The sequence below is a fragment of the Oncorhynchus tshawytscha genome, linkage group LG04 (assembly GCF_018296145.1).
Source record: "Oncorhynchus tshawytscha isolate Ot180627B linkage group LG04, Otsh_v2.0, whole genome shotgun sequence".
Classification (NCBI taxonomy): Eukaryota; Metazoa; Chordata; class Actinopteri; order Salmoniformes; family Salmonidae; genus Oncorhynchus; species Oncorhynchus tshawytscha.
In genome coordinates, this window is record NC_056432.1 from 30429877 (window position 1) to 30445772 (window position 15896).

At 46.5% G+C, this 15896-nt stretch overlaps 1 protein-coding gene across 6 annotated transcripts in view; it reads left to right on the top strand.

Moving 5' to 3' along the window:
- The window catches only part of LOC112233545 (smoothelin), an 86721-nt gene that overhangs the window by 17546 nt on the left and 53279 nt on the right, over window positions 1–15896 (top strand). For all 6 annotated transcript variants that reach the window (XM_042320603.1, XM_042320602.1, XM_042320605.1 and 3 more), the window contains exons 2-5: window positions 7310–7473; window positions 9210–9288; window positions 9537–9615; window positions 11777–11856. In XM_042320603.1, the coding sequence (XP_042176537.1) occupies window positions 7310–7473; window positions 9210–9288; window positions 9537–9615; window positions 11777–11856 (402 nt within the window). The remainder of the gene's footprint in view (window positions 1–7309; window positions 7474–9209; window positions 9289–9536; window positions 9616–11776; window positions 11857–15896) is intronic.

Genomic DNA, 15896 nt, shown 5'->3' on the forward strand with positions numbered 1-15896 from the left:
CTTTGTGACTGAGCCGTTGTTGCTCCTAGATGTTTCCACTTCACAATAACAACACTTACAGTTGACCGGGGCAGCTCTAGCAGGGCAGAAATTTGATGAACTGACTTGTTGAAAATGTGGCATCTTATGACGGTGCCATGTTGAAAGTCACTGAGCTCTTCTGTAAGACCATTCTACTGCCAATGTTTGTCTATGGAGATTGCATTACTGTGTGCTCGATTTTATACACCTGTCAGCAACGGGTGTGGCTGAAATAGCCAAATCCACTAATTTGAAGAGGTGTCCACATACTTTTGTGTATATATAACTCCCTGAGTCAAAACGTTATAAACACCTTTGGCAGCGTTTACAGCAGGGTCTTCTTGTGTAAGTCTCATGAGAGATTTGCACACCTGTATTGTGCAATATTTGCCTATTTCCTTTTCAAAATTCTACAAGCTCTGTCAAGGTGTTTGGGATCATGGCTGAACAGCAATTTTCATATCTTGCCATATACTATATGTTCAAGCAGATTTAAGTCAAAACTGTAACTCGGCTAATTAGGAACATTCACTGTCTTCTTGGTAAGCAACTCCAGTGTAGATTTGGCTTTGTGTTGTAGGTTATTGTCCTGCTGAATGGAAAATTCCTCTCCCAGTGACTGGTGTAAAGCACACTAAAGCAGGTTGCTTAGCTCCATCCATGTCTTTCATCCCGAAAAACTCCCCAGTCTTTGCCGATGTCAAGCATACCCATACCACGATGCAGCCAGCCACCACCATGCTTGAAAATAAGGAGACAGTTACTCAGTGATATGTTGGATTTGCCCCAAACATAAGGCTTTGCATTTAGGCCAAAAAGGTTATTCCTTTGCTATGTTTTCTTTGCAGTATTACTTTAGCACCTTGTTGCTTGCATATGCATGTTTTGGAACATTTTTATTCTGTATATTTGTGGTCTTCTTTTCACTCTGTCATTATTGTGGAGTCACTACAATGTTGTTGATCCATCCTCAGTTTTCCCTAAGCGGTTACCTTTCTGTCCTGTAGCTCAGTTCAAACAGACTACTGCATCATGTGTCTGGGTGGTAATACATCATCCACAGCATCATTATTAACTTGACCATGCTTAAATATGTATTCAATGTCTGATTTGTTATTGTTACCCATCTACCAATCACTGCTCTTCTTTATGAGGCTTTTGAAAAGCTCCCTGGTCTGTGCTTGAAATTCAATACTTGACTAAGGGTCCTTACAGATGTTGTATGTACATGTATGGGGGATAATCCCTATTATTTCACACTGAGTGAGTCCATATAACTTATTATGTGATTTGTTAAGCCAAATTCTACTTTAATTTAGGGTTTGCCTAAACAAAGGAGGTGAATGCTTATGCAACAACTATATTTTAGGTAATTCATTCGATTTAAAATGTTTTATTTTTTATTTTATTTTCACTTTGACATAATGCAGTGTTTTGTGTAGATCAATGGCAATAAATTACAATGTAATCTATTTCAATGCCACTTTGTAACACAAGAAACAGTTCAAGGGGGTGTAGACTTTCTATTGAAAGGGTTGCATTGGACCTTTGAAGATGCCCTCGCTGTAGGACTGAACCTACAGTGCAGCTGTGGGCACTGACCTCACGTCAACACTCATGTTCGGTGTGCCTCGCTAATGATTGACTACCTGCACATGCAACACTACCAGAACGTGTGACTGTACTTTGGACCCTAACACACCCAGCATGATCAGGCCCGAGTACAGATCACACAATAGCACGAGGTCTCCAATCCTCTCTCAGAGCATCATTACTCTCCCGTAGGGCTTTCCTTCATATCCTGTACCCCCCTCACACACACACACTCACTCCTATATCTACCATCTCTTTATTCATGCTCACCAGAGTGGAAAGAGGGACACTGTTCGTTCTGGCCTGGCCCTCTCACTGTCCTGCCATGTAGCTCTGAGGTGGGATATTTTCCCGCTTGCGTGGAACTTCCCTGACAACACAGGCCTGCATGAAGAGGATCTGTTTTCCCTCCCTCTTTCATATCTCATCTCTCTTTCTTGCTCTGTCTTCCCCCTCTCCAGACAATGGCTGCACAGTATAGTGAGGTGCAATCTGACCCCGGATTCTTCGGTACATATTAGAGGCCTTTGTTTTGGGTGTGGTACTGTATGTATGACTTGAGTTGTTTGCTAGTGGCATCAGGGAATGGTTCATAAGGTTTTACCTGTCTTTTATGATTGACTTTGTTCTCTTTTATGACCGTCGATGGCTAGTGGAGGGATGCCAAGGTAATAACATGATGTTGGAGAGCAGGACAACCAAGGCCCTCCAGTTATATATGTTGTTTATCTCTGTTGTCTCGATCACTCTCTCCTCTTGTTTGTTTGTTTGTTTGTTTGTTTCTGACTATCTCTTGGCTTGTGCCAGGCTGGCTTCCTCAGTGGCAGCTGGTAATCTGCTCAGGCTCTGACTCTCTTCGAGTGTCCTGTGGCCTTATAAGGACAAACTGATTCTGGGCTAACACTGGATTCTAAAGCAATGATCCGATCTGCTGCTTTGGCTGCACTCTAACCCCGTGCTGGAAATTATTACACCCCCTCCACCATACACACAAACACCGCACACATTTTTCATAATTTGTTTTTAATGTTTTTTCAGCCGTACTCACTTGAGCTCTTGCTGGCTGCCCGTCAGGGTTCCCACCCTAAACACTCATTTTGATATACCTGTCAAATTAACTAAGTAAAAACAGTTGAACTGTAAATGAGAAATACTTTTTCATTTACAAACACCCGCTGTCAGTCAAAAGGTTAATGACACAGCCTGAGGATCTGTTGTGCTCTGAGACCGTTGTGGGAGGAGGAAGAGGAGGAGAGGGGGATTCCTGCCAGACGTAGGCTGTGATGTAGCTAGAGACTGGAGTGGAGAAGCAGCATGACGTTGCTCAGGCCGTGTGATTGTGAGTCACTCAGTACCATGGAGAGGCTGGTGGCTGGTCCTCCTCTGCCCTGACTCACAGCAGTGAGACACTGTGTCTTTGTCGGTCTGCTTGCCTGGCCGTCAGCCTACAGGGAGAGGGACCAGAGCAGGGCTATATGTCTTCTGGTTAAGACACAGACTGCACTGAACATAAGTGTAGAACATTCAGTCCTAACTCCTGACTATGTCTTTCACATTGTGGTGGTATGTAGATGCTCTGGTTTGTTTTTCCTACTGTAGTGTTTCACCACAGGCAGAGACTGGCATGGGCTGGGTGCTGGGCATCCTCAGGAGCCTTTCCCCAGCTGGTGGGCATTATGAGCGGGCTCTGGTGCACCATAATCACCCTCTATTTGACCGTTATTGATTGAGCCACAGCTGAATGCCTTTATGGACAATTTGGGAGTTTTAATTCCATGGAGATTTATTTATTTGGTGTGCTGTTAATCTACAGGAAGTTGACTCACAGAGGGCTGCGTGCCTTAATGAGGTTTCTTATGAAAAATTAGGATTGTCTGTTTCTTTTCCTCGTGTGTACCACAGTATATTTACAGAGTCATTTGGCAGGTTTCCTGTGGGCCATTCAAACAGGGTTCTCAACTTTGCTCATAACTTCAGAGGTTTGATGGAGGAAATGAAAAGTGTTGAAATGTAAATGGTTTGCTACTTCAATAACCTGACTTTGAGGCTGCATGGTAGAATCCACTGGCAATCACATGATTGGCTGCCTGCCCTTCTTCGTCACCCTCTTCTCTCCTGTCTGCGACATCCCCCTCCCCCTCCTGTTTCCTAACGCATCACTCCTCGTGCCCAAACCCTACCCCTAACCACCTGAATCAGGAGACTCCACCAAGGCCACAGTTCAGTTTCCTGAGAGACTGGTTGTGTCATAACATGTCTCTCTCTGTTGTGACTCAGCGTGCTGACGTTCTAGTGATGTTTACTGTAGCTTTCTACTGTGTGTGAGCCATTGCTAATCTCTTGTACTTGATTCATGCACATTTCCTCCGGATGTCGTGAACTGTGACATAGCATTTTGGCTTCCTTCCCTTCCCACCAGTGTCACGGTGCTCAGGACAGAACAATCCGGTAGAGCGGAGTGCTCTTGGTCCAGCAGAGAGCTCATTGCTGGCTACAGAACATTCAGTCCTGTGAGCATAGTGCCTTGGCTCAGGAAACACTGCCTTCTCCATCAGTATTGTTTGGTTTGACCAAAGTGCCGGTTGGTATCCCGGGAGCAACAGCGGTTCAGTTTGATAAATGCACGTTGGAGCAGGTTCTGAACTGTGGACCTGTTCAATACTTTCCTTCTTTGATTCTCCCTTCTCTCCTGCCATATTCCACTACAGTGGGTTCCCTGTATATGGGTTATACACCTCTAGGGGTCAAAAGTCAAAGAACTCTGTGTGTGTTTCCATGTCTGGTTCTGCAACAGTTATTGTGTTTTTCTTGGCAGACGCCCAAGTGAAAGGTGTGTTTTATTTGCTTTATCATTACTCAATCTTCCTGTACCGGCCCAGTCATTGGCCTGCTGCCAACAGACTGTAATATCCTCGCCCCCGCATGTCTGGACCAATCAGGGTTGATGTTAGGTTATGCTTGTCAATTTACTGGCCAGTTGGAGGCTGTTTGGAACCCACCTGATGCTGTTAGCTGTAAGTGCTGTTGGCATGGGGGAAAGGTCAGAGTCCTGATGATCACAAGTTGAGGATTATGTTTCATCTTGTACCATCACCTTGTGATCTTAATCCCTGTCTGTCTGTTTGTGTTGGGCAGGATTGGGGTAATTCATCTGGGCAGCTGGTAATGCCAGCCAGACCACTGTCAATCTGCAGTCCATCGCATTCTCTGTTCATCGGATTAATAACCTTTTTTTATGGCATTCTTCATATTTGTCTTGTTTTTTTAAAACTGATCATCATCAGAAATGGATGTAATTTGGAAGTATTTGATGACCTCCCTCCCTCCCACACAGGCAGCGTGTGGTGGAGGACTTGGTGTGCTTGATTCATGCTCTAGCTAGATTACCTCTCACCTTTCGTCTCACATTTTTCTCCCAGGTTCCAGGCGCTTTCTCTGTTATCTGAAACATGTATAAATACATCTCTAATCACAAGAAATCGATCACAACATCTTGGTTAACAACTTGGCAGCATAATGGGACATGTAATCAAATCATGGCATTCATGCAGCAATAAGCTCAATTGTGCAGAAAGGGAGAGCTGTCTGTGGTGTGTGCGAGAGAGAGTGTGCGAGAGAGAAACAGAGTGGAAGTGACAGTGTGTTTTTCATTTACTCCTCTTCCTTCTGCACCCTCGACCCTCTCCTTCTCTGGCCATGCTTCCAGCCCATGTGTCATCTGTGTAGGCTTGCCTGCCTGCCTGTCGGTCTGCCTGTCTGTCCCAGTGCCTGTCTGTAGCTGATTTTTCTCTCCTCCTGAGTCAGCAGGAATGTGAGGAATGACTGAACCTTTCCCACCCTACTCTTGTCTGCCCATTTTTAGGCATGACCGACTCTCTCTTTTTGCTTCATTCCTCTCTCTCCCTCTGTCATCCTATCCCACCATTAACTACTAATGTATTTTGCCTCCCACCTCTCCTTCCCTCCACATCATTCGTATCCTTTCTCTTCTCTTACCCTCTCTCTGTCTCTACTCCTCTTACACATTTTCTCCTCGGTCAGCTCAACACTCCAAATTTCTCCAAATTACATGCGAGCCCCCTTGAGCGAGAGGCGCTTAGCTCTATATTCTACCAAACCGCAGAGTGGCCTCGAATCCAGCGACCCCCCCCCGCCATCCCCATCCCTCCCCATGAAGAGTACTGTACCTCCTCTGGTTCCTCCTTTACGATTCACAGGGCTGTTCACGGGTGGTCTGTTTGATCTCCGGTTTACAACCCCATACCCCCACTCTACTATTGTAAGTTAGTGCACCATTATGACGTGGCTGGGCCATGTGGGCTGGTCCAGGAAAGTCTCTGCCAGAGGAAATGGTGCTGTTCATCCCTTGTGCGTTTGTTGACAGGTTCCTTCAGTCAATGTTGGAGTAGAGCTCTGCTGCCTGTCATACCTGACAGAGGACGGCTCCCTCTCCTCCCTTTTCTCTCCCTACTCCCTCCATCACTTTGTGCTGCTATCACTCACATTAATGCAGGCAGGTTGATTGGGATGAATCGTGTCCTGGAGACAGAGCGGAGCAATTTCCACCTGCCTGCCTGTCTGTCCCAGTGCCTGTCTGAAACTGATTTCTCTCTCCTCAGCCTCCCTCCTACAGCCCAGTAGGTTTACAGTCAGCCTGGCCCAGCCTCCCTCCTACAGCCCAGTAGGTTTACAGTCAGCCTGGCCCAGCCTCCCTCCTACAGCCCAGTAGGTTTACAGTCAGCCTGGCCCAGCCTCCCTCCTACAGCCCAGTAGGTTTACAGTCAGCCTGGCCCAGCCTCCCTCCTACAGCCCAGTAGGTTTACAGTCAGCCTGGCCCAGCCTCCCTCCTACAGCCCAGTAGGTTTACAGTCAGCCTGGCCCAGCCTCCCTCCTACAGCCCATTAGCTCAGCAACAGCTGGGAAGCTGTCTGTTTCTCATCCTCTGCTCCATTCTCAGGTGGTCCTCACTCTGTGCTTTATTGAAGTTAAATCACTTGTCGCCAAACTATAAAAGCTCATGTAAGCCCCACTGACCCCATGACTCCCCACCACACTCTGTAAGCTAAGCCACGGCCCACCTGCAGCAACAGCACAATGCTGCCTGGCTCTCACAGACATACTACTGACACTTCCTTCTGCTCATGCTCCATGAAATTAATTTAGACTCATTAAAGTAGAATTCCATGTAACTTTGTGGTCTACGACTGATCAGAGATCAGGGATAAAATGTTCAAGATGCAGGGGATTCTGCCGTGTGTGCTCAGCGGGGCAGGGGCGCCAGAACTCTGGCCTCGTGTAAAAGCACATCTCTTAGCGAGCTTAAGAGTGGTTTAATTACAGGGGGCCAGAGGGCTACCATGCAAAGCAGGCTGGGGAGAAGAGAAGAGAAGAGGGTAGGGCCTGTTTCCCATGGAGAGACTGGGATGAACTTGAAGAGACAGTTCCAGAGGGGCTTCGACTGCCCTGCCTGCCACAGTAGTTTGACTTTACAGGACAGAGGACACGGCGTGATATAAGCCGAATTCAATATAATTCCAATGCAAGAACTTCCCTAAATTGTGCCCCCGCACTGATTTCAACTGCCCCCTTAGTAACTTTATCCTGGTGCTGAGTCTGTCTCTTAGATGTGTGTGTCCCTATGTGCTTGCTCTCCATTGCTGACACTCCTGCTCTTCCCCTCTGTGTGTGTGTGTAGCTGGATGGGACGATGGACCTGGATGAGCGGCGGCTGATCCGTTCAGCCATCAGAGAGCTGAGGAGGAGAGAGATAGAGGACATGGAGGCAGCCCTGGCCAGCAAACGCTTCCGGCACAAACGCCTCAACCAGAATGACGACAAAGAGAACCAGCTCACAAATAGGTGAGCCTCCTGAATCTGAATATACACACACACACACACACACACACACACACACACACACACACACACACACACACACACACACACTCTTGCATACAGACCCATTATCCATGACAGATTGTAGCAGTCCAGATGAGCTGCCTGGAAACTCTGAGACAACAAGCACAGAAACCCAGATGCAGCACTCCCTGTCCTTCTCCAGGGAGGCATTCTGGGAAGTTCGGCCACAACAATGCAGATCTGGAAAAACCATGACAGGGAGTCCATAAAAAACAGGGGAGGTAGAAGAACTCATATGCAATATTTTGTTATGCAAATACACACCTGTGTAGGCATAACGTTTAATAAGTTGTGTGTACTGTATGTATTCTCATACATTTACTCATACCTTTTAATTTCATATTCCTAACAGTATCACTGTCATGTAGCCTGCAGACGAATCCAGACACATTCTATTAGGCTACCAGCCATATCCCTGGAAGTAAAGACGTCAATACAGTCGTTTACGGGTTTTTAAAATGTATTTTGTATTTCATTAGTCTTTATTGACCCGTTACAGCAGGTTTGAACGTTTTACCGGTTCAGCGATGCGCGGCCGCCAGAACCCGTCACGCCGCGCAGCCATAGCAGACGGAAAAACTGACGAGTCTGCAGTCGTTGCCTCCTGTCATCTGTTTTTTTTACACCCGTTTGTTTTTCATTACAACCCAATCAGAAACAAGACTAACAAGACAACAACATCCCTTCGTGTGCCAATCATCATCACCATTGTACTTTTTACCGGTTTTCATTGGGCTTTAATGGTAGTGAGGGAGTTCAGGCTGGAGTGTCTAGGCTGAACCCAATGGGCCATTCTGGCTTGCTGCTCCTCTCTGCTAATTAATGACTGGCTCTACTACAGCAGCTTACTGCAGCCAGCCGGGAAGGGCCCCAGCAGACAACTGCTCCTAGTTGACTCGTGTTCTGGGCTGCAGATCCACAACATGAGGAGGACGCTGGCCCTCATACATCTCTGCTCCTACTGGATCACATTAGGGACAATGACTGTTAAATGGGATCCGTTTGCTGGGTAGTTGGATTACTTGGGTTACATAAATAACAGAGGTGCCCCTTTTTAAAGCTGGAAGAATATGTCTATTTGCCACATGCATGCATGTGTCCATAGAGGCTTGCGAGCACGTGCACACACACACACACACACACACACACACACACACACACACACACACACACACAGCCTCCTGAAAGCAATATTATCCTTTTCTACTCACTGCGGGAATGTCAAATATTCTATTCCAAGTTCCACACATCCTCCAATTCCAATGAGGCGAGGAGAGAGGGAAAGAGAGGGGGAATGAGTCAGAGAGGAAGAAAAAAGAGGCAGAGAAATGGAGAGCTATATGAGGACAGAGAGGAAGAAGATGTTTTTGCCTGGCAATGTGCTTCTCTCTCCTTTACATGTCTATCATGCTGTCACTTTTTCTAGGCTGGATTTGGGAATCTTTTTCGCAGAAAAAAAAAGTTTTCTTCCCGGCCAAGAAAAACTGTCTGGCGTCTTGATTTACTCCAGGAGTGGAGCCAGTGAGGCACACAACACTGCAGGATGCCTCTGAATGTGGATTACACTGCCCTTCTGGCCACCTTAACACATGAGCAGGGTCAAGCATCACCAACTGCCATGAAAGCAGCACTCTGATGTGTCAGTGTGTGTTTCTGTTTGTGTGTCTGTATCTCAGGTCAGATTTGGGTGACTCCCTAAACATGCTCTCTGTGAAACTACAAGCCATCCAGGACATGGAGGAACTGACTGGACTGGTGAGAACAGTGATGTACACCACACACATTACTTGTGAATTTACTGTTAGACATCATCAATATCAATCTTTCACAAATCTCTATGCACATACTGCCCTAGATTAGTAAATCAATTACAAGTCAGCCAGTCTCACTCATCTGTTTCTGCATCTCTCTATGTGGCCCTCTGAGTTTGTCTCCCCATCCACATGAATGGTTCTGAGCATCACTCTCCCTGTGTTGATGGCTGTCCTGTCTGTGTATTCCAGCTGCGCGGGGCCACTGAGTATGAGGAGAGGAAACTGATCAGAGCTGCCATCCGCCGCCTCCGAGACGAGGAGCAGCAGGGTGAGTACGGAGGAGGAGCTGGAGGTAGAGGAGGAGAAGGAACAGAGTTGGAGGTAGAGGAGGAGGAGAAGGAACAGAGATGGAGGTAGAGGAGGAGGAGAAGGAACAGAGATGGAGGTAGAGGAGGAGGAGAAGGAACATAGATGGAGGTAGAGGAGGAGGAGAAGGAACAGAGATGGAGGTAGAGGAGGAGGAGAAGGAACATAGATGGAGGTAGAGGAGGAGGAGAAGGAACAGAGATGGAGGTAGAGGAGGAGGAGAAGGAACAGAGATGGAGGTAGAGGAGGAGGAGAAGGAACAGAGATGGAGGTAGAGGAGGAGGAGAAGGAACAGAGATGGAGGTAGAGGAGGAGGAGAAGGAACAGAGATGGAGGTAGAGGAGGAGGAGAAGGAACAGAGATGGAGGTAGAGGAGGAGGAGAAGGAACAGAGATGGAGGTAGAGGAGGAGGAGAAGGAACAGAGATGGAGGTAGAGGAGGAGGAGAAGGAACAGAGATGGAGGAGGAGAAGGAACAGAGATGGAGGTAGAGGAGGAGGAGAAGGAACGGAGATGGAGGAGGAGGAGAAGGAACGGAGATGGAGGTAGTGGAGGAGGAGAAGGAACAGAGATGGAGGTAGTGGAGAAGGAGAAGGAACAGAGATGGAGGTAGTGGAGGAGGAGAAGGAATGGAGATGGAGGTAGAGGAGAAGGAATGGAGATGGAGGAGAAGGAATGGAGATGGAGGTAGAGGAGGAGGAGAAGGAACGGAGAGAGATGGAGGTAGAGGAGGAGGAGAAGGAACAGAGATGGAGGTAGAGGAGGAGGAGAAGGAACAGAGATGGAGGTAGAGGAGGAGGAGAAGGAACAGAGATGAGGTAGAGGAGGAGGAGAAGGAATGGAGATGGAGGTGGAAGGAATGGAGATGGAGGTAGAGGAGGAGGAGAAGGAACATAGATGGAGAAGGAGGAGAAGGAGAAGAAACAGAGATGGAGGTAGAGGAGGAGGAGAAGGAACAGAGATGGAGGTAGAGGAGGAGGAGAAGGAACAGAGATGGAGGAGAAGGAAGAGATGGAGGTAGTGGAGGAGGAGAAGGAACAGAGATGGAGGTAGTGGAGAAGGAGAAGGAACAGAGATGGAGGTAGTGGAGGAGGAGAAGGAATGGAGATGGAGGAGAGGAAGGAATGGAGATGAGAGGAATGGAGATGGAGGTAGAGGAGGAGGAGAAGGAACGGAGATGGAGGTAGTGGAGGAGAAGGAACGGAGATGGAGGTAGAGGAGGAGGAGAAGGAACAGAGATGGAGGTAGGAGGAGGAGAAGGAACAGAGATGGAGGTAGAGGAGGAGGAGAAGGAACAGAGATGAGGTAGAGGAGGAGGAGAAGGAATGGAGATGGAGGTAGAGGAGGAGGAGAAGGAATGGAGATGGAGGTAGAGGAGGAGGAGAAGGAACATAGATGGAGAAGGAGGAGAAGGAGAAGAAACAGAGATGGAGGTAGAGGAGGAGGAGAAGGAACATAGATGGAGAAGGAACATAGATGGAGGTAGAGGAGGAGGAGAAGGAACAGAGATGGAGGTAGAGGAGGAGGAGAAGGAACAGAGATGGAGGTAGAGGAGGAGGAGAAGGAACAGAGATGGAGGTAGAGGAGGAGGAGAAGGAACAGAGATGGAGGTAGGAGGAGGGAGGAACAGAGATGGAGGTAGAGGAGGAGGAGAAGGAACAGAGATGGAGGTAGAGGAGGAGGAGAAGGAACAGAGATGGAGGTAGAGGAGGAGGAGAAGGAACAGAGATGGAGGTAGAGGAGGAGGAGAAGGAACAGAGATGGAGAAGGAACAGAGATGAAGAGGAGAACACTTACAGTACACACATCTCTCCAGGGGGGCAGGCATACAGCACTCCCCTGCTACCTGATAAGTTGAAGGACATGTTAGGATACTACTCTATAATAATCCTGTCCCCTGTTGCCCAGAGGTTCTCCCTTTCTCTATTTTCACCCTCTTGTTCTCTGTCCTTCTCACCCTATCTGGCTTGTTCATTCAGTAGTAAGCTCCTGTCTTGACAAATAAACCACTTTAGCTTCTCCATCAGTGTGTCTCCTCAGCTCCCATTGGAGATTTGATAGGTTTGTATTGTCTCCCCCCTCATCAGTCAGTGTGTAACCAGTTGGATGTGGTGTGTGTTTCAGGTACAGGGCAGAAAGGGGGAACCACCAGCCGATGCCTGGAATCTGAGGGCCTGGATCTCCAAAACAGCCTGGGAGCAGGGGTGAGTGAGTGAGTGAGTGAGTGAGTGAGTGAGTGAGTGAGTGAGTGAGAGAGAGAGGAGGCAAACAGGTTTGATTATGACAGCTGTATGATCTGACTGACTGTCAATGCCTCAAACTTTTTTTATATGAAGAGAGATCATGTTGCAACTTACACGTCAACTTTAATTAGCAGCACAGACTCAGTTGTGGGTGTTGAGTATATGTTTGCAGAGAACAGTGACCATTTTTTCTGCCACAATGAAGAATGCAGACAACAACAACACCCAGGCATGTGACTCCGTCAGACACTGTCTGTCTCATGACTGTGTCTTCTCTTCACCATGTTCCGAACACATAAACTGACAGACACGCAGGCGAGCTTGCGCCAAAGTGGCTGCCACGACGCAAGGAATGTATTTTCATTCTTCATACCTCATTCATTTCTGGCTAAGTACACCCAGAGACTGAGAGGAGAGGAGATTTGTTCAGGCTCTGGTGTTTGGTATAGGCAGTAAATCCTTGGTGATAAGAACACCCTGCGAGCCAGGCCTGTCATTCTACACACTACTGGTTACCCAGGCTGTCACTCTCCAAACTCTCACATCACACTGAAGGGAAATGATTATGTTTTGATTACGTGTGGCAACCAGAACTTGGGCGTGTCTGTGCGTGCCTATCTGTCCATCTATGTGTCGGAGATTGAAGGGAAGAGGGATGGTAGTCTCTCTCGCATTCTATATTCCTCCTTCTCACCTCTCTTGTTTCCTCTTTCCCCCTTTCAGATTTGAGGCTTTGCATGTCAAAGCCCTTTACACATTTGGTTAGGAGAGGCCCCCTGGTGGTCAGTGAAGTGAACTACTGTATTCATAACCCTAATAGCTTCAGTTAATTTCAATATGACAGTTTCCTGTGAAAGCATTGCAGATTGACTGATGAGTTTATGTGCTGATAATGCTGAAAGACGTAATAGTAACAACGTAATCATTTTTCAGAACTGCTTGCCTGGGGCTAGATGCTATCTTATCACTGTTGCACGATCAGTTTGTCTGTACTCCCTGCTCTGTTTTCTAAAGACAGGATCTCTGTTGGGTAAAGTTAATTCCTATTGTATGCCGTCATTCCTGTAAGAATTGGGTTGGTGATGCGGGTTAGGCTGCATGCTCAGCCGGGAATCTGTACCAACGTGAAAAAACTATAGAATACTACAGTACTTATTATAGAATCCTATAGTAAACTGTAGTATACTCTAGAATACTATACTACAAATTGTAGTATCCCTCGATCATGTGTAGTACTTACTATAGAATGTTAATACTACAGTATTATCTGCAAAAAAGCTTTGTTGTAAATACTATAGTAATGTCCAGAAAAACACAACAGTCCGTAAAAACTCGAGACTTTTAGTAGTGCTGAGCGATTAGTGCTTCTTTTAGGTTAGTTCGATTTCAGTTTGATTATTAAAATGACTTTCATAAAACATTTCAGTTGTTTTGTATCAGACCTCAGGATAAGACCCAGATGCAGACAGTTTGAAAGTAGCAAAAGTGTATTACTAGGAAGGGGCAGGCAGAGGTCAGTAATTCAGAGCAGAGTCTGAAAGGTACAGAACGGCAGGCAGGCTCAGGGTCAGGGCAGGCAGAGGTCAGTAATCCAGGGCAGTGTCACAAGGTATGGAACGGCAGGCAGGCTCAGGGTCAGGGCAGGCAGAGGTCAGTAATCCAGGGCAGTGTCACAAGGTATGGAACGGCAGGCAGGCTCAGGGTCAGGGCAGGCAGAGGTCAGTAATTCAGGGCAGTGTCACAAGGTATGGAACAAGGTATGGAACGGCAGGCAGGCTCAGGGTCAGGGCAGGCAGAGGTCAGTAATCCAGGGCAGTGTCACAAGGTATGGAACGGCAGGCAGGCTCAGGGTCAGGGCAGGCAGAGGTCAGTAATTCAGGGCAGTGTCACAAGGTATGGAACGGCAGGCAGGCTCAGGGTCAGGGCAGGCAGAGGTCAGTAATCCAGGGCAGTGTCACAAGGTATGGAACGGCAGGCAGGCTCAGGGTCAGGGCAGGCAGAGGTCAGTAATTCAGGGCAGTGTCACAAGGTATGGAACGGCAGGCAGGCTCAGGGTCAGGGCAGGCAGAGGTCAGTAATCCAGGGCAGTGTCACAAGGTATGGAACGGCAGGCAGGCTCAGGGTCAGGGCAGGCAGAGGTCAGTAATCCCAGGCAGTGTCACAAGGTACGGAACGGCAGGCAAGGTCAGGGCAGGCAGAATGGTCAAAACCAGGAAAACTAGAAAACAGGGACTAGAGAGAAAAACAGGAGTATTGGGGAAAACGCTGGTAGGCTTGATGAGACAAGATGAACTGGCAACAGACAAACAGAAAACACAGAAATAAATGCATAGGGGATAATGGGGAAATGGGTGACACCTCGAGGCGGGTGAAAACCAGCACAAGACAGGTGAAACAGATCAGGGTGTGACAGTTTTGTATATTACATTTATTTTATTTGATGACTTTATTATTTAATTACAAGTCATCATCTCATCTTTGCCTATGCTGTCTGACAAAATCACTATTTTGTAGTTTTTCAAAGTAAATAAGGCATACTTCTATGACTGCTGAATACCAACTATCAATCAAAGATCATGTATTTTCAGGTAGAGATACCTCACGAAGCAAATGTTTTTCTGTCCCTCTCGATTGCTCTTTCTCACTTCTCTCCGTGTCTGCTCCACACAGACCGGACAAGTAAACTGGCGCACAATGGATTATGGCCATTGTAGGTAATTACCATGGTTTCTGCGCTAAACTATTTAGAATATTGGCCCTTTGGACTCTACAACTCCCTACTACATTGCACAGCTCGGGCTTGATCTGATTTATCTCTAGAGAAACTGCGCATCTAGCCCCCCCCAAAAAACAAACAAAATGGAATTCAAATGATTGAACCGACGTTGGTCAGTTCCTTGTGGAAAAATAACAGACATTTTGGTTAAACGCTCAGCACTAAACTGTAGTAAATACTACAGTATTGAATTTGCATATACCCTGCCTATTCTCCTCCCCCATACTCCAATTTGTGCCACCCATAAATTAGAAACCTACATGCCAAGTATAGACCATATTGTGTTCCTTGCAGGTTATAGAAAAGAGCAGAAGCTCTGAACTCTCTGTTCAGACCCCAGTCCTACCTTCCTACAGGTTATAGAAAATGTACTATTTTAGTATTTCTCTTTTAGGTTTCCTGGTAGGCCTCCACTTCTATGTCAAAGATAATAAAACAAAAATACTACAGTGATGTCTGCAATAACAATAGAGTAAACACTACAGTATACTACATTTTGCTAAAACAATACATTACTATAGTATTTAGGGGCTCCCGAGTGCCACAGCGGTCTAAGTCACTGCATCTCAGTGCTAAAGGTGTCACTACAGACACCCTGGTTCGAATCCAGGCTGTATCACAACCGACCGTGATTGGGAGTCCCATAAGGCGGCGCACAATTGGCCCAGCGTCTTCCGGGTTTGGTTAGTGTAGGCCATCATTATAAATAAGAATATGTTCTTAACTTTTTTTTTATATGCTAGTTCTCCTTTACTACAGTATTTAAACTATAGTTCATTGTAAATACTACAGTATACTACAGTAAATCCTACAGTAAAAATACTACAGTATACTACAGTAAAGTCTGCAAAAACACTACAGTGAATACTATAGTATTTATACCATATTTGATTTATTCCATAGTATACTATAGTACAAGAAAAGTATGGAAATGTATGAACTCAGTAATGTAAGTTGCTCTGGATAAGAGCGTCTGCTAAATGACTAAAATCTTAATGTAAAATGTAAAGTACTTGTGGCTATACAGTAACTACGATGTAGCAATGTTTCACGCTCTAGTAGTCTTGTGTTGCTTCCGAACAAAAGGCTTTAAGATTAGTTAGTCACCTTTTGTTCCTTCGTAAACTGTATTTCCTTTAGGTCTGGTTTTGTTTGTCATATATTTTGGCAACATATACTGGATTTAGTATTGTGTGAAACTATGCAATTGTAAGATGTTGGAGGT